We start from the raw sequence: 18,187 nt of genomic DNA, 5'->3' as shown, positions 1-18,187 counted from the left end.
GGGTAAAATGCAATTAGCCCCTGCTAAATAGAGAGTTCTTGTAATTTATATAATGTAGAAAGTGAAAGAGCTGCATAGGCTATATTTTCTTGCAGATTTGTAGATAATCACTATATGAGAAATTGTGATTGAGTTTTCTAAACAATGGATCTGAGGGAACTATAATTCTTCTCATGGGTTTATGGATGAGTAAATGTTTTCCAAGTTTGAGATTGGAGAACTTACAGTCTGCATCTTAAAAAGATACTAATGAAAATATAATGAGGGATGCTCCACATTCTCAGATAAGTCTACCCAAAAAATGCTGCTTGACCTTATAATTAGTTCACAATGTAACAAATCAAAGAGCCATACCAAATTTGGTATGTATTGAAACTGAGTGAAAACATTTGGTTTCACTTTTAACTTTTATATAAATTCAGTATTCAGTTCGATTTTGCTTTTTAGTTGTACTCAGTTTTATTTGGTTCTATTAAGTATTTCGTATTCAGTTGGTTGCAAAATTTTAGATTCATTTTATGCATGCATGTGAACATCATTTAAGTTTAAGTCATCTTTAGAACTTGTGCTAGCAGGAAAAAATGTGAGAGATGAGTCACATAGAGACATCCCCCACATTGTCCGGTCATGTTTGAAGTTTGCAAAGAAATTGTTATGCTTTGCATTCTTTACAATCTTATGGTACAGAGAAACTTTCCATGCATAATGACTTTTTCCTTTCCACTTGTTAGGGAAAGCTTCAGCATCCAGGGTGATGATAGACATGGTCTGCTAAATATCAAATTCAAGCTCATACTCCTGTCCGAGTTCATCAAAGGATCTATGAATTTTCAAAGCAAATGCCTAAAGTATTTCATTTTCAATCGCTTCCCCACAAAAAATTGATCAATTTTTTCCAGGAGTTTATCCCAAATGAAAGGGACATTGGAGTGTATTTCTTTACCAGTGACATTGAGAGGTGTTTCTCCATTCTGTATTCATGAACATGTCCTTGACGGGCAAACTGCATTTTCTTGTTGAAGTAAAATACGCAGATTCATTTTCATTTATTGATGGTTGGGTAGTTGATCCCAAAACTCCATTTTGTCCAGGTTATGACACTATATTGAATTACCAACTATCCTTGAAAAGAAGCTATTTTTTTATATATCAACATATCTTAATCTCATTCTAACCAACGCTTGTGTCTCTGTAACTTCAGGCTTGTTTTCTCATCCTGCATGCTTGTCGTTCACCTAGTTGAAGAATATCCAGTCTGTGTCAGGTTGTCCTAAATAGCTGCTCCTAAAGATGGTATGTATTTGTTATATTTTCCTGTGAATTCGTAGCTCTAATGTGAGTGCTAGGGGTGTCATATATATCTCCTTGTTAGCATAATTAGTGTAGTGCCTCTCTGGCGAGGAACTCAACATTAGTTCAGAGTACCATAAACCCACCAGTTTAAGTGGAACATTTGTGATGATAGATTTATATTATCTTGTTAAAAACTTGATGGACACTGAATATTCTTCTGGTATGCTGAATATTCTGGGAGACTATCATAACCACGTTATAATGCATTTAGTGTTAATGTCTTATGCTGAATTCAGGCTACATTATTTCCTTATGAATCTGGCAAAAAGTTGAGCTACCCATAAATCTGAAAGGTGAGAGTTTCTGCATGTTGCTATTTGTCATATCACTACCAAGTTTAACCTACCAGTGTAGTAGTAGCGTAAAAGATCAATTATCACTCATTTCCATAACCATCTTGCTGCTTGCTCAATTATTTGTGTCGTGCATTAACATATTTCTGTGTGACATTGCTATAGGAATGTTTTGGTCCCATACTGTTGAGCTATATAATTTTGGTAAAAAACTAGAAATTGTGTTTGTTAGCTGGTTTACTTGCTAAAAACAGGTTCTCAATGCTAGTTGCGCGATCAAATCAATGCTGGATCTGATTCTGAGATTAACTCAGTTATGGCTTATGAGTACAATGTACGAAAATTTTAGATATAAGGAATGTGACTTTGCTAGATTATTAGTGTTAAAGGTCTTTTAGACTTGACATCAACGTCAACTTCCTCTGGCTTATCGTTGGCGCTCTTATTTAGGTTCCAAACTCAACAATGGCAACTAAACATGAGGGTTATGCTCGTTGCATTGACTTTTGGTTTGTCAAAAGAACATCCTCGGATTATTTGACATTGATTGCGAGCCTCACACTGCAAGCAACCACTTAAACGGTGAACTATTCTTTCTTACATTTTTGCTTCACTTCTCAACCATTTAGTTCGGATGATAATGCTGCTAGTTGCCTTTCAATCCCTAAGACGACAAACAAAGGGGATGTGATCCTTTTAGCCACAGTTATCTATGCAGAAGATTTGAGGTCCTCTTGATTAAGTTGATCGTATCCAATTAGACTGTGGCACTAGGGATATCCTGCTGCTTACACTGTCATCAAAGAGTAATCACTTCTTCCCTCCTCCACCTGACGTGTGAAGGGAAAGTGAAAATGACAAAATGTGGTCCGTGCTGTCATAATGTCTCTGTCATCACTTTCAGGTGCCTTCTTCAAGTGCTTGCTGATGTCATGTTTGTTCAAAAGGAAAAATACTAGGGAAAAGATTGAACTTGTTGCAAAAATATATTATGTTGCTTGGTTTGAATTGCAAATAAATTCAAACCCATCTTTCTTGGTAGATATTTTTCTGGAGGGTATTGAAATAAGACCCCCTAAAAATTCTGCATTTTATTTTGATAGGAAAACAAGGGCTAGTGGTTTCTTATGCACCAGTCTAATGGGATTTTCCTCTTTAGCTACTTTCAGGATTTCTTGTTTTTTTCCTATTTTCCTCTATATTTTTCTGATTGTTTCACCTTGCAGTGAGGTTGAGTTGTAGCAGACGCAGGAATAGGATTTACTCACATGAGAGGGAACTTATTTTTTACCGTTCATTTTTTTTTTTTTTTTTTTTGCTTGCATTTGCTTTTTTCTTCTAGTTCGTAAAATGTGGTATGACTAAGTTTTTCTAAAACTCTTCTAAGTAATTCAGTAAAGAGCACAAGGATTGGCTTAGGTGGTGGATCTTTTGATTTTTTTATGAAACTGAAATGTAGCCAATTTCTCTAGAGTTTCCAGGTAATCTCCTTCACATATCAGCAACTGAATTAGCCAAGACTACCTAGAAGTCTTACTTAAGCTTCTATAATTTAGAGAGTTGAAAAGAGAAATCAGCCTCTGACATTATGTCCATGAATTGGGCTGACAAGATATATTCATTTGAGTATATTTCTTGTAATTCGGAGAGCTGAAAAGAAATCAGTTTCTAGCAGTTACATTCATGAATTTGGATAACAATGTTTTGAATTTTCAGTTATTTGCTTATCATAAGTGTAGATGTTGTTTGGCCATTGTTCCACACAAGTTGTGGTGTTACTATTTCACTAGCTACTCACCAATTTCGTTATTTCAATACTCATCAGTGGAACCAAAAAGTTTATCCGTCCTACACTATATGAATGTGGCATCAACTCTCATTTTCCCGTCATCTGCATCTCACTTGACTTCTGATTTATTTCCTGTAATGTATCAGTCATTGCATTTGATGCTAATTGCTTCGTTTCATGTACTTTTTCATGCATAGTAATGCTATTAGATTCTAAACTAGTTCCTTTCATTATTCACAAACCTTTTGATTAAGCTCTGTGTATATTGTTTTATGATTATGCGTAAGAAGTTTGTTTCAATACTGCAAAATCTGATTCGGTAGTGTGTGGAACAGTCCATGCAAGCAACTGAATACTTTATAGTTATTCCACTGTCTTAAGAATAAAATTCTGGGTAACCACCCAGCAAGAGATTTGATACCATTGCAAGGAAGATTATCAACTCTTGATAAGCCATGGTTGCAGCAACATTGTTCTGAGTGTGTTATATGTGATGCTCATGATATGTGGAGACACATGAAGATTTATTCTTTCAGTTAGATGCTGGACTGCTTGTCGATGGTTTGAAGGAAGTTGCATTTGCAATGGCCTTATCCAAGGTGGGCAGCAAGGAGATGGAAGGCAAATAACTCGGATGCAGCATTGTATAGAGCCCTGTTAGCAACTACTTTATATCATTTGTGGATTGAGCCTAATAATCTTAGGTTCTAGATGGCTAATAGACTTGTGGATGAACTCGCTAATAACTCTTAAATACTTTTTCTTATTTGGTACAAGGAAAACAGATTAGAAGGAAATACTCATTTTTTAAGTTTACTGAAGAATGTTTTTCTTTATTTTGCGTTAGAAAATAAGTAAATTAATATTATATTAATATGATATTAGTATATCAAAGTTTTATAAAATCTTATTAATAAAAACATTTATAAAATAAGAATAAGAATATTTTTTATTAATAAAAATATTTATCAAAATGTATGGTTCATTTATTGTAAATTATTTAGTTCAAATAAATAAAATTTACTTACAAGATTGTCTACTTGATTGTTGATTTCAATGTAGTAGTTTTTCAACAATTTTGTTATCTTTTCTTTGGTAATTATGTACCGTATTAGGGGGAAATGAGAAAAGAATTGAAGAGAAATTGTATATATATATAGATAATAGAGTAAATAAAAATAAAAGACAACATTTTTTTGTTTCTTTTTGTCTTATACTTTCATTTTTTCGTTCAATTTTGGATGGAAATAAAATTGGATTCCAAAGGAGTTTCATATACATCGAGTTTTATTTTATTTCAATCTCATTTCTTAACCAAGTATCAAATTATCTGTTATATCTTTATTTTTATGTCCAGTTCTCTTATACTTTCACTTTTCATTCAAACCAAATATACTTTTAATAAAATTTGCTATTACCCAAAATCGAATAAAAAAATTTGGCTCAATGTTCAAGTTTACTTTTTTTAAATTTAAATTCAATATTCAGAGTGATACATTTGTTTAGATTTGGTAATCAAATTGTACTGAATATGAAATATTACTTTCTTATATTGTAATATTATATATTAATTATTTTAGTACTATTTTAATTTTTTTTACTTACACAAAATTAAAGATAAATAGAAAATACGACTAGAAGTTTACTATTTAATATTTGAATATATGAAAATAATCCCCTTCTTATACATGGTAAATTATAGCTACCTCCTCAAAGGTTTGATATATATAATTATAAATATACTTTCATTGTTTCAAAAACTAAAGGTACCTCGTTTAAATGGAAAATAATTATGTAATTTCTAAACGATTAGGTAAATTACTATTTTACTTTGATTAATTTTATTTTTTAAATATTTGAAAAAATATAAAAAAGAAATTCAGAGTGGATAAAGTAAATAATATTTAGAACATATTAGTTCATAAAAATATTTTAATTTTTTTAAAATATATAAACTTATAATTATTAATTCTAAATGGCGTTTTGGTCAGGTTACTATAAAAATTGGATCGAAACCTAATAGAGACTAATTGAATAAGTTGATTGTTAGACGAACGTTAAAATTATGAGATATGTATAATTTTTTAGACAATAATAAGGTATTTGTAATTATGTCTAATTTCAACGAGGTGGATGTAATATCTTTTATTTTCACAAAAGAACCAAATATTCCAAAGTGTTAAATTTGAGAGGGTAGAAAGCGAAATTCAGCTCAAAAGAGAAAACAACAACAAAAGATTGAATTTCTTTTTGACTGAAAAAAAGGAAAAAGAAAAACCATTGGTGGGGAGTTTGGGTCAGAAGCCCCAGCTCTTTCAGCAGCTTTCCTCTCTCCCCCAAACTCTCGCAGCTTCAAAATTCAAACTTGAACACACTCTCATCATCCCAGCTACCCCAGAAATCAAACTGAAAAAGGGAAATGGACGTTAAGGATGAGGTTGATGGTCTATTGAGCAGAAGCAGCGATGTTGCTACTACAAAAGATCGCCGTGTGGGTTTGATATATGATGAGAGGATGTGTCAACATTACGCGCCTGATTACGAGGATCATCCAGAATGTCCTGATCGCGTTCGGGTCATCTGGGACAGGCTGAATTCTTCTGGTCTTGCGAAAAGGTCGTTTCTTTAAGCCAATTATGTGCATGTGCGTGTGTGCGTGAGAGAGAGAGATCAAGTATTTGAGGCTTTGAGCTCAAGTTGTGAATGGGTTTTCTCTGTATGTTGCAAATGTGCGCCTATCGAGGTGTATGCTTCATATGTGTGTTTGATCAAGTGTTTGACCCAAGTTTATTTAGATGAATTTTGGTCTTCCTTTTCTTTTTTTAAATGATTCACTGGAGTAGAATTGAGGGACTGAATTATGGTGTTTTATGTCATTTGGTTCTTGAAGTTTACCAGATGGGGTTTCTGATGTAATTGCAAGGGTTAAATGTGAGGGGTAGTGCACTTTGCCCCTCAAGCTAGCTTTCAATTTGTGTGGACGATACACCCAACTTTTGTGAAATGTTACATGAAATCCCTTGATTGGAGGAATATTCTGCTTGAGATTTTAGAATGGTTTAAGTTACGTGCACGTTGCCTCCTAACTTAAAACTATATAACCACCTAAACTATTTAAAGTCTTACACTTCATCATTGAATCTTTATTTCTATTGAAATTAATGGAAGATGTCACAAAAATATTATCTTGTGCTACTTTGTTACTTACTTAATATACACATCTTTCATTTATTGAATAGTAATAAATTATTTTAGTAGTAATGTTCTTTTAGTTTTATGTATGCTATATAATAAGCAATTGTTGTGATATATTAGCATATACTTATTTGTCTAGTGAACTAAGTTGATTAGGACTTGGATTTGATAGGGTTAAGATAAGTTATATTATTCTCATACATAGAGAAAATAGAAAAAAGAATTTTGGTATCGTTGTTATGTATATTTCTCATTTCTTTTTGAGTTTACAAACAATCTAATTTACATGCTTTGCTTAACATTATAGAAACAATTATTGAAGGAATAACTATAAAAATTAACTTTCATTCTCTCATGTGTTTAAAATTAGAATGACCATAAAAATGTTTTATAATTATAGATAGCTCCACATTGGTTGAAATATCCATATGGGATAGTTGAGGACAATAATTTTGGTGAAATATTTCATTTTATTCAATCACAATAAGAATTTTATAGTAAATTGGCAGATTTTAACTAATAAAGGTGGTTAAATCCACATTTTTTAAAGGTTAGGGTGTAAAGCACGCATCATCAAAGCCATTTCAGAATATGTGGCTGATTCCACCAGAAACGGAATCAAGAGGTTTCATGCACCAAATTACAAAGTTCGATGTGTTGTCCACATAAATTGAGTGCTGAGGGTGCAAACTGCATTACCCCCTACAGGCCAGGGCCTGGTGGGGTGTCCGCATTTAACCCTAAATTATAATTTGTTTTGGGTTTTGATAATTGCTGAACTTTTTCCTTTTTCTTTGTTTTCTTTCCAGTTCTGTAACTGTTTTAGGGCTATAGGTGGCTGTTGGAATCATTTTGGTTCTTGTAAATTGTTTTTCCTGAATTGTATTTGTTTTTGTGCCTGGTTATGAAATTGAAAAGTTTTTGGTATAAATTTGTGCTAAAAGGGCAATGGTAACCTTTAAACTCTTGAACAATGTACTCCCCTTTCCTTCTGCTGCGTTAACTTTGATCGCATACTTGAATAATGGTTTGAGCTTTCATGGAATGACTATTTTTGGTGTCTATGTAGAACATTGCTTTAACTCAAAGAAATTCTTGGGGACTGTATTAACGCTCACCGTTTGCAGATGTATTATTTTGAATGCCAAGGATGCAGACGATAACCATTTAGCTTTGGTTCACACCAAAAATCACATTGATTTGATTAAGAATATTAGTTCTGAACGCTCTGAATCCAGGAGAAAAAGAACTGCTGCCAAATTTAACTCTATATATTTCAATGAAGGCTCATCAGAAGCTGCTTATCTTGCTGCAGGATCTGTCATAGAGGTATGACTCTTGAACAAGTAAAAAAAGTACGACATGTCTGAAAAGCAAGTTATATAGCACCCTCAGCCAAATTCAAATGTTACTTCTGGCAAGTGCTATGTTACAATACATTTTAAAACATAGAGAATTAAATTCTTTGCTGAACTTTCAAGGCATCTTTGACAAACCTATTATTATGGATTGAGAGAAAGGTCCACTTGGGATAAGCATTCGATTTCTTGCAACATGTGTTCCTTTTTGTTTAAGAAACTCAACAATTGCCATCTGCAAATCTAGGTTGCAGAGAAAGTTGCTGAAGGGAAACTCGACTCTGGATTTGCTATTGTCAGGCCCCCTGGGCATCATGCAGAAGAAGCTGAACCAATGGGATTTTGCCTATACAATAATGTTGCTATAGCGACAAGTTTCCTATTGAATGAAAGAGTGAGATCTCGTTTTAGTTTGGATTAGTTTAATCATGATTTCATAAATTTTGAAGGGTTTAATGCTTTTGATAAATCTTACTTGTATATTAATCTTATGTGCCCCACCATTTTTCCTACTGTAGAGGGAATTGGGGATCAACAAAATCCTGATTGTTGACTGGGATGTGCATCATGGAAATGGCACTCAGAAGATGTTTTACAAAGATCCTCGAGTACTTTTCTTCTCAGTGCATAGGTACATGAAAATTTTAACAGCTCTTAAAATTGAATGAGGAAATGATATGGAGAAACAGCAAAAAGTAAGCACCACATACACAGAGCTTATTTATTAATTGATTATATCACTATTACTATCTTTATATTTCCTAAAATTTTATGCATAAAGATGTAGATGATTGACAAATTGAACCCGAAGAGCGATTAAGAAAAAGAAGAGCAGGTTTAGGTTTTGATTTTTAGCAGAGCCAAAAGATGGAATTCAGGAAAGAACATTAGGTTCTGGAGATGATAATATTAGTGGGAACAAGCTGCTTTATGTGATGCGCTTTACTAGTTATTGAAACCTTTTATTCCCCACTTTGATGCATTTGTGAACCTTCAGTTTGTGAATTATAGCAAGACAGCTATTGTTGGTTGAATTGACATTTTGATCTCTGTTGTGTCATCTCATAAGATGTTCCTGACATGTCTCTAATGAATCCTTGACGTTCCCTATGTCTGGAATTGGAATAGTGAACATATTAATCTGAGCATGTAGGGCTCATCCTATGAATTACACTGTAATGATTATTATAGCAATGGCAGAGCATTTCTGCGACCTAGATTGTTTAATTGAGTGCATGTAAATCATACTTTTATCCCTTCAGAAAGTTGAATTACCAGGTCTTATATCATCTGTTCCACGTGCTCTCCATGTATTTTGTTTTCTGATTATCAAAACCTAGGGAATACTAACTTATGAGCCGTGTTGGATGATCAATAGCCCCATTCAACCTACTAATGAAGCTTGCCTCTTGTAGATATTGTTTTATATGTTATCATAAGGGGATAAAGTGACTGAATGGGGACCAAGTTGAACAAAGTCTCTCAAATCAATTAATTCAATATTTGGCCGCAATATTCATCTTGATATTCTTTCTTTTCATGTTTAGGAATTTTAATTCTTTCTCTCAATTAGGCATGACTTTGGGACTTTCTATCCAGCTGGTGATGATGGTTCATATATCATGACTGGAGAAGGTCCTGGTGCCGGATACAATATTAATGTCCCTTGGGAGAATAGTAGGTGTGGGGATGCTGACTATCTTGCTGTTTGGGACCACATATTAATCCCTGTTGCCCAGCAATTTAATCCTGACATGATAATAATCTCTGCTGGATTCGATGCAGGTAAGCTGAATATTTATTAACCAACTTCTGAGCTCGTTTTGGATGCATCATTTATGATATGGTTTGTTAATCTCTCATGGCATGTTGTAATTCAGTTCTAAATGCTCAATATAATGATTGGCCAGGATTTGCAATCCTAAATCCTTTACTTTTATAACACGTTTCACATAGTATTCCTTTTATATGTAAGATGCCGGCTTCTCCTTGTCTTTTAAGGTTACATTCATCAACATGTACAGCTGTTAATCATTAATCTTATGCTTATTTCACAGGAGATTATACTAGACACTTGTTTCCATGCTCAATTCATCTCCTGAAACCCTATTTATTGAAGACAAATTATAATAATTTGAAATCTTTTTCCTAAAATTCAGAACAAAAACAAGATCCGTATTCCGTGTCAAAGATTGATGAAGGTTGGTAATGAAGCAATCAAAACCGCTCGCTAACTATTGGTTGAATGCACTAGAAACATTACACTTGTAATGCCGGTGTGTGGACTTCAAGACATTTGCATTTCGGGAAAACAAAAAATTGTGAACATGAGTTATTTGCCCTTTTATGTGTATAGATTTCAGTGGAGGAAAATCATGTGTCCCAACTGGGCTCTAATACAGAAAAGATTGGGACTGTTGTGCCAGCGTTCAGCTGATTCATTCATCGATTTATCCCATTATCAGCATTATATAGACTTTCTACGACTGTCCTTGGAGAGGATCATTTGATATTTACTAATGGACAGAAAGACCATCACTTTGAGAAACTGATTATAACCTACATATTGTATTACTGTAAAGTTAAGAGTTTGAAATGCAGTAGTATCTTTCTGAGGAAATTTGGTGGTTACAAGAAACTGAGTTTTTACTACTACACAGATCCGACCCTGGTTACCTGAATTTGAGTTGGCACTACATAGGTGAAAGTTGGCTTTGAATAGATGTAGTTGCTCATATCCAAATATACAAAGGGAACTGGAATCAGAGCTCTATGAGGTTCATACTTGAGGAAACTTTAAAAGATTCCATCATGGGCACGTTTCTATTTAGTTTGTAAAGAAGGATGTGGGTTGGTGCATACTTTAAACTTTTGCAAATGAAAAAGCAAAATGCTTCCTTGGATTACTAGCTTGTGGGTACTAAGTTCAATCTTGCTTGGCAATATTCTTCACAAAACATACCTTCTGAAACTATAATTTTTATAAAGGGGTGTGCTCTTTGCTTCAAATTGGGAATTACGAGTCAGTTATTTTGCGATAAAAGCGAGGGCACCGTAGCAGTGAATTTTCCATGAAGTCTACTGCAGTCTTGTGTCATAGTGCTAAGTAACTAAGTCAAGCTTGCCCCTGAAACTAAAAACTTACTGTAAATAGGATAAATAGTCCATTTTTGCCTGAGCTAGGGTTCCTATAAGTTCGTGCTTGAAAATGTATTTGGACTAAATTTTATAGGTGCTTACTTACATTGCTTTGGTTTGTTCACTCCATGTAACTGAAGTTGTGTGCTTTTCTTTTTTTAGTTCCTTCTATGTTGAAATTGATTCTACTTTGAAGTTGCCTATTCATGAAATGAAGGTAAACATTTGACTTTAATTACTGTGATGTTGATTTGAACAGCCATAGGGGATCCTCTTGGGGGCTGTCGTGTTAGTCCATATGGGTACTCAATCATGCTTGACAAGGTTTGCACTTGAAATAATTGTACAAATCATTAGTCAGTGAGAACATTTCTTCATATTTTCTTTGTTCAGTGAACTTTTGTGTAATTTATGTACTGTACGTGTCCACTGTCTTTTTCTTTTCTTTTAAAGCTTATTTACCTTGATATTAAATTATGAAACTTTTTGGACTGAGATTAGGAAAATACTTATCTGTTTTCTGTGATGCTTAACATAGTTGATGGAGTTTGCTGGAGGAAAGATTGTTATGGCACTTGAAGGAGGATACAACCTTAAATCATTAGCAAATTCAGCCCAGGCATGCGTTGAAGTATTGCTACAAGACAAGCCTGTTATTGGGACCTTGGAGGCCTATCCTTTTGAATCTACATGGCGCGTGATACAAGAGGTAATAGTTCCTATGTTTCAAGTTCAGTTTCAATTTGTTACTTATGCCTTCATACTGTTTTGGTTTATCGAAGAAGTAATTATAGAACATTGATTCGTTCAAGCTATACTAGCATCTTATGATATGATTTCTTATTCTTTTCAAAAGTAATGCTTTCTTTTATCTCTTTAGGTACGCCAACAATTAAGTGCATATTGGCCGATACTTGCTGTGAAATTATCAGACAAAGTGATCGATAGGAGAATAACTCAAATTGAGGTAAGTTCTTATTCTTCTTCTGTAAGGTTCCACTGGTCTTTTGCCTCAACATTTTTGGACAACATCAGTGGGTCAGCATGCTAAGCATGATGTGAGTACGAAAAAATTCAAACTTTTATGTTTAACTAGCGGACAGGAGAAGGAAAAGTGTTATGCAGGGGAACATTATTTATTTTTGTGAAGTTGTGTGGTACGACCAGGAGGGAAATAATCCTCTATTCCCCCGCTTTTCAGATATAATAAAAATAAGGCGGGTTGTAATTTTTAATGTTTTAGTGATGCACCCTTTTTTATTTGTGGATAAGAACAAATAAAGAATCTGGTAGAACAATTTGAATTATGAACAATCAGCTGTAGATTAAACGTGAAGCTGCTCAATTGCAAGTTTTTCTGATAACCACACAGCAAGAAACTGAAGTATTTGTGGGATGCCAATATCTAAGCATTAACAAGGGCGTTACATTAGTTCAAAACTACTAGTTGTATTAACAAAACCAAAACATCCAAGGTACAATAAGTCTAGCCCTGAGCATAAATCCACATATACTAGATACTTTTATCTAGGCAAGAAAATCATTTAATTAGTAAAAATTCAGTAAAGTAGTGTTTGTTAATTACATTATAATCAACAGGCTACCTTCTAGATAAGCATGCTTGTTCAAGTTTTAGGTCTTCTCTTCGCGGTAAGATCCTATAATGGAATCCCTGAGTTAGACTGTCAAGTTCCTTACGATCCAGCAATACATGTAAATTTCATGTCAAAATATACATGTTGCCAGGACATTTTGTTGACATTTTATTCTTCCCTTTTATTTTGGTGCATCCAGTCATTGAACATTCCATCAATAGCACTTGTGGAATCACCGCTGATATAGTCAAATATTGATGGCATAGCTAAGTATATTATAAGGACTGCCAAGTTTTTAAAGCGCGTAAAGGAGTACATGAATAAAAATGGAGGTATAAGACTTGGCGAATCAGATTACCTCCTGAAGAAAAAGGTAGTAGTTGCTATCGTATTCATTAACTGTTAGAGGGTGTGACATGGCATATCTGGGTTTTATTTGCCTTTGCTTCCAACTTATGGTGCATGTAGTAGGAAAACATGCATCTAACTGGATAGGGAGAAGACAGGCAACATAAAGTATCTGACAATCATTATGATGAGGGACTACAAAAATGAATTGGACTTATTATGTCTTCTGACTCATAAGGTTCCTCATATTCTGCCTAGTTTTGAAGAAGCAAACCTCGGAGGTGTTTTGTACCATTGCTACCTTACCAAGGCCTATTGTCCTTGTAACCAACTATCAGATACTTTATGTGTGTTTTCGCTTCTGCTTCCCTTTGTTCTGATTCTCGCTTTAAGCTCAACCAAACTTTGTATAATACAAGAACTAATGGCATGTCCAATTTTCCGATTCCCTCTTGTAGTATATTCTGGGTTTCATCCATTGAATAACATGAGCACGATAAATCTATCTGCTTTAGCATTGCCAATGTATAACCCTTCTAACAAACTCTCTAATTCAGTTCTCAAGCTCTGATTCTGATGATGATGAGCATGAGCATACTCCTTCAATTGCATTGGATGGCTTCAAGACTGTTGATGATGTTATACAACCTTTTGTGAATCTGAAAGTCAGTGAAGATGGTCAAGGTAATAGACACCCTAAAGTTAAGTTGGAAAAATGATCTGCTTATCGAATTAATTTGGCTGAATGAAGTGTTGACTGACTGCACATAGATCAAGAAGCCACTACTTGGAGATCAGAGCTTTCCAAAATTAACATTTGGTATGCAACTTATGGATCAAACATGAGCATATCAAGGTTTCTCTGCTATATTGAAGGTGGACAGGTAGAGTAGTCCAATTCTTTGTTATGGAACATGCCTAATCAAATTTACTAGTTTGGAAACCTTCTATAATTAGTTGAGTTCATGTACACTGATGTTTTGTTTTTTGTAATCTCCTCATGTTATAACTTCCAGACAGAAGGGATGCGAAAGCCATGTGTGGGTTCTGTGGACAAAACCAAGCCCAAAAAGATTATCTGGAAGACTTTCCCTCATCGTCTATTTTTTGCTCGTGAGCGTACATCTACGTGGGGTCCTGGTGGTGTTGCTTTTTTTCATCCTAAAAGTAATGATCAGGAGAAAACTTATATGTGCCTGTACAAAATTACGTATGTAATTCGTCCCGATTCATCCTTTTAAGTCATTGTCTAGTAATTTATTCAACTCTTTCACGATACAATGACAATATAAACATCATATCTATTATGTGTGTATATATATACTGCTTAAAATCTTATCTGAGAAAAGTTTATATCAGGAGTAATTGCTGTAGTTCTAATATTAAATTTTGCCAGCCGCAACTTACTATGAGATCTTTGTGTTTATTCCTTTTTCTCGTTTTGTTTCTGTATTAGGCTGGAGCAATTTAATGATGTGTTGCTTCAGGAGAATGCTTCAAGCTACAACATGAGTCATCCTTTATTTGATATGACTGCGTTACAGAGTATACAAACTGAAAAGTGCATCTCAGTGGAGCCTGTCCAGGTATGTTTGGAGTTCCGTATTTTGTTGCTCCTTGTTAATCTGAATAAACTTGTGCAATTTAATTTCACCATCAGTATAATCCTAAACCATTGATGCGTTATTCTAATAGCGGCCCACCTGCTTTTCTTCTGATAGTAGTTAAATTAGTTTACATCAGGGATATTAAGTGATTGAAATCTTTATTTATGGTCCCACAATACTGAACTGGCTTCCCAATCAGAATTTCTTGTTAACTTTCTTGAAGGAATTTTATAAATTAGGATTTTTCAGTGTACTCGTATGGATAAATGAAAGATGGAAAATGAATCACTTATTCTTTCATCTGCCTTTTACCAACAAAAATGATCCCATTTTCCAGTCGATATTGGTAGGAAACTTAAGTTCTATCTTAACTCCGTCTTTGTATAGAGCTTTTGGCTGCAAGAAAGCAGGGCCATATAATGCAGACTGAAAATGAATGAGGTGTCCTTATATGGGTTGGATCTCCTAAGAGATTTTAATTAAAGTTGAGCATAAATGTAACTCATGATTACCTTAGGGGCATATCAGGTTAAGTACATTTCTTTTCCATTTTGTTGTGACGAAGACTAAATGGCACATGAAATCACCATTTCCACCTCTCCCTCTATCTTTTTCTTCATATTTTTCAACTATACATCTCCATCAAGAAGTGAAAACCTAAGTACATGCATGATAGTGGGTTTTGGTTTAACTAGTGTGCGAATATCCCAGTTGAAATTGCTAGGTAACAAATGGTCTGAGACTCTGAAATTAGCTATGTCAAGCAATGGTATGAAAATGGATGTGTTAAATTCTGACCCATACCCTTCCATTCTCTCCTAGTAAGCTCCTACTAAGATTAAAGTAGGATAGAAAAGAATTTCAATTGGAGTCGAGTTACTTCTTTTGCTTCTCCCTTTTAATACACCAATAAGAATTACAAGTTCTTTCTCATCCTCCTCGAAGACTGAAAATTTAAAGAATTACATTTTCATACCTGAAATTTTAGTTGAAAGGCGTTGATGTTGCTTAGTCGGTTTTTGACAAGTGGTTTGTTATATATCAAATCCGCGCAATTATATACATTTAATTCATTCTTCGAAATTAGTTATGTCGAGTCATATTTCCTATTTTCATATTTTCATAAAGGTTAATGCATTATTGTATAAAAAGGCCAGAGGTTCTACCCTACAACTGATTATTATTCTGAAACCTGAAATCTCGTTCCCGCTATTAAATATTTTCGATAATTCTGGGTTCAAAGTCCGCATTTCACTTTTCCAAATTCCTGTCCTATTTCTATATCTGTGCATTTTGTCTCCTGTTTCTATATACGTTCGCTCTAGACAACATTGTAATAAAAATTAGTTCTTTTTTTCTCATGAATGCAGAGAGGCTGGTACCATAATGTTGTTTACTTGGGGAAGGAGGAAGATATTCCAATTCTCACAATGACGTATGTTTATAAACATCTGTTATCATCTTTCCTTCTTTATCCACGTCACAAACTCCTACGAAAAATCGTTTTTCGATTTATGTCTACTTACTACATATTCAGGTGCACTGCTTCGGATGTTGATAGCTTCGTATCTGGTAAATTCCCAATAAATCCACCATGCAAAGAGTATGCTAATACCTTGATCAAAGGGCTGGTCGAAGGAAAGCAACTCTCGGAAGAGGAAGCCTCAGCTTACATACACGAAGCATCTACAAAACCTTTGTGATTTCAATGTAGTGTTGTCCGGTAGAATTATTTGTCTATGAATGATTTCATTTAGTATTTCTCCTATGCAATTCTTGGCTACCATGTAATCATAGCCAGATACTGGAAGTTCCATCGGTAGGTAGCGTTCAGTGTTGTTTGAACTTGGCTGAACTGTTATTGATCCTCACAATAACTAGACGGGTTTTTTCTTATATGCATCGGGTGTGACAGTTACCAAGTAGAATATTAAGCGACGTTATAGTGATCCACAGTACGTTCAACAGGCGTAGGTCGCAGCATCTGGTGCTTTTAAATCCAGTGTATATAAGAACTATCTGTTTAGTTGATGGTGTATATATTTTGGCTGTCTGTCAGACTTTTATCTTTTTCATGGTCAGTTTGGAATTTATATAGGTTGATGATTGATATATATATATATATATATATATACAATTTCTTGCATCCAAGAAACGAGAAGAACAAGAAGAAGAGTAGAGAAGACTATCTGTTCAAACTTGATTATCTCAATGAGTTTTTTTTTTTAATTTTTGAATTTTCCTTCTTTATAATAATGATATTTACATAACCACATTAATATTTTAATAAATTAAACAATTAAGCAATATATTAATTTGATTGATGAATCAATACAATAAAAAATCAAATAAATTTTATATTAAACTCAAATACAATAAAATAAGTACGGATACATCCAATAAAACTCAAACATATTATGTTTGTTTTCATTTTCAAATTATTTTCGAAACAAGTTAAAATATACTCAATGTTTGTCATTATTCAAAAATACCATATATATATACACACACATATACATAAATATATATAAAAAAAGAGACATGATTTGACAATGATTTAACAATCAATATTAATTTTTGTCTCCTAAAACACAACATTAAACATATAATACTTATTTTAAATTATCTCCAAAAATAAATCCAAACATACATACTATCTCTAATACACACTTATTTATCTTTGTTTTTCTCTTTCTATCTTCACAAAATACTCAGAAAATGAATCCAAACATTATGATAAATTCTAAGTTATTTATAAATAAAATCTTGAGCTTAAGCTGTCATAAATAAATGGAACTTCCAGTACACTGATTATGAATTTAAAACCTCATAGTCAGTCCCCACAAGAAAAAAAGGATTGAATTGTTCATAAGTTGTGGGATTATATGTTACTCCAAATTCCAAGGATCTGATTCTGATTGAAAGCGGTACACATCTCTAAAATTAACATTTGCTCTGAATAAAAGAATTTTATCATTTTATGAATTATATTTTATTTCATATCTTTAGGGTCTGCTAGTCAACTGAATACGGCAACTAGGGACGAATCCTATTTGTCATATCAACACGACTTTACGTATTTCTAGTTCCATAGCTGTCTTTTACTTGTAATAAATTATAAATATTATTATCATCAGCATTTTAAGAAAATTGGTGTTTGTCCTCTAATTATAAGAATATGACATAATTTAAATTATCTATAAAACATAATTTCGTAATTTAAACCCTTCTTTCACATATAATTTTAATTTTGATGCAGTTTATACAACTTCTCATGGGCGTCAAATATTTGATCCTTGCCAAATTTTGAAGTCAAAATATCTCAGACATAAGTGCTATATAATAACTAATGGTCATAGATGTCATGTCGTACAAACATGACCTTGCATATTTTGAATACTATATTTGCCTTTTTACTTGTAATAAATTATGAGTATATATTTGTTCATATACCTCAAACAAATTATAATAATATATGTTGATGAAATTTAGCTAAAAAGAAAAAGTAATA

The 18,187-nt window shown here is 33.5% G+C and overlaps 1 protein-coding gene and 1 long non-coding RNA gene across 3 annotated transcripts; both read left to right on the top strand.

Moving 5' to 3' along the window:
- On the top strand, positions 733-4,239 carry LOC105162047. Of its 2 annotated transcripts, XR_002287090.1 has the most exons (4): positions 733-1,091; positions 1,202-1,293; positions 2,097-2,550; positions 3,972-4,239. It is a non-coding gene; the product is annotated as an uncharacterized LOC105162047 (long non-coding RNA). The 2 variants fall into 2 exon arrangements; XR_002287089.1 differs by having other exon boundaries at positions 2,097-4,239.
- LOC105162046 (histone deacetylase 5) lies at positions 5,694-16,751 on the top strand. Its single transcript, XM_011079952.2, has 14 exons — positions 5,694-6,051; positions 7,758-7,959; positions 8,236-8,382; positions 8,507-8,619; positions 9,562-9,773; positions 11,386-11,450; positions 11,665-11,835; positions 12,007-12,093; positions 13,627-13,753; positions 13,841-13,953; positions 14,086-14,279; positions 14,526-14,655; positions 16,047-16,111; positions 16,214-16,751. Exons 1-14 carry the CDS (start codon positions 5,855-5,857, stop codon positions 16,377-16,379), a joined length of 1,989 nt encoding a protein of 662 aa, XP_011078254.1. The 5' UTR covers positions 5,694-5,854; the 3' UTR covers positions 16,380-16,751.

This window comes from Sesamum indicum, linkage group LG5, assembly GCF_000512975.1.
Source record: "Sesamum indicum cultivar Zhongzhi No. 13 linkage group LG5, S_indicum_v1.0, whole genome shotgun sequence".
In the NCBI taxonomy this organism is placed as follows: Eukaryota; Viridiplantae; Streptophyta; class Magnoliopsida; order Lamiales; family Pedaliaceae; genus Sesamum; species Sesamum indicum.
The sequence above is the reverse complement of the archived record's forward strand: the minus strand, read 5'-3'. Positions and strand labels throughout refer to the sequence as shown.

Excerpts from the sequence above, each read along its gene's own strand:
- LOC105162046 (XM_011079952.2), top strand. The coding sequence starts at position 5,855 with ATGGACGTTAAGGATGAGGTTGATGGTCTATTGAGCAGAAGCAGCGAT. Across the intron at positions 11,836-12,006 it reads CATGGCGCGTGATACAAGAG|GTACGCCAACAATTAAGTGC; the intron begins GTAATAGTTCCT and ends TTATCTCTTTAG. Across the intron at positions 13,954-14,085 it reads GCTATATTGAAGGTGGACAG|ACAGAAGGGATGCGAAAGCC; the intron begins GTAGAGTAGTCC and ends TATAACTTCCAG.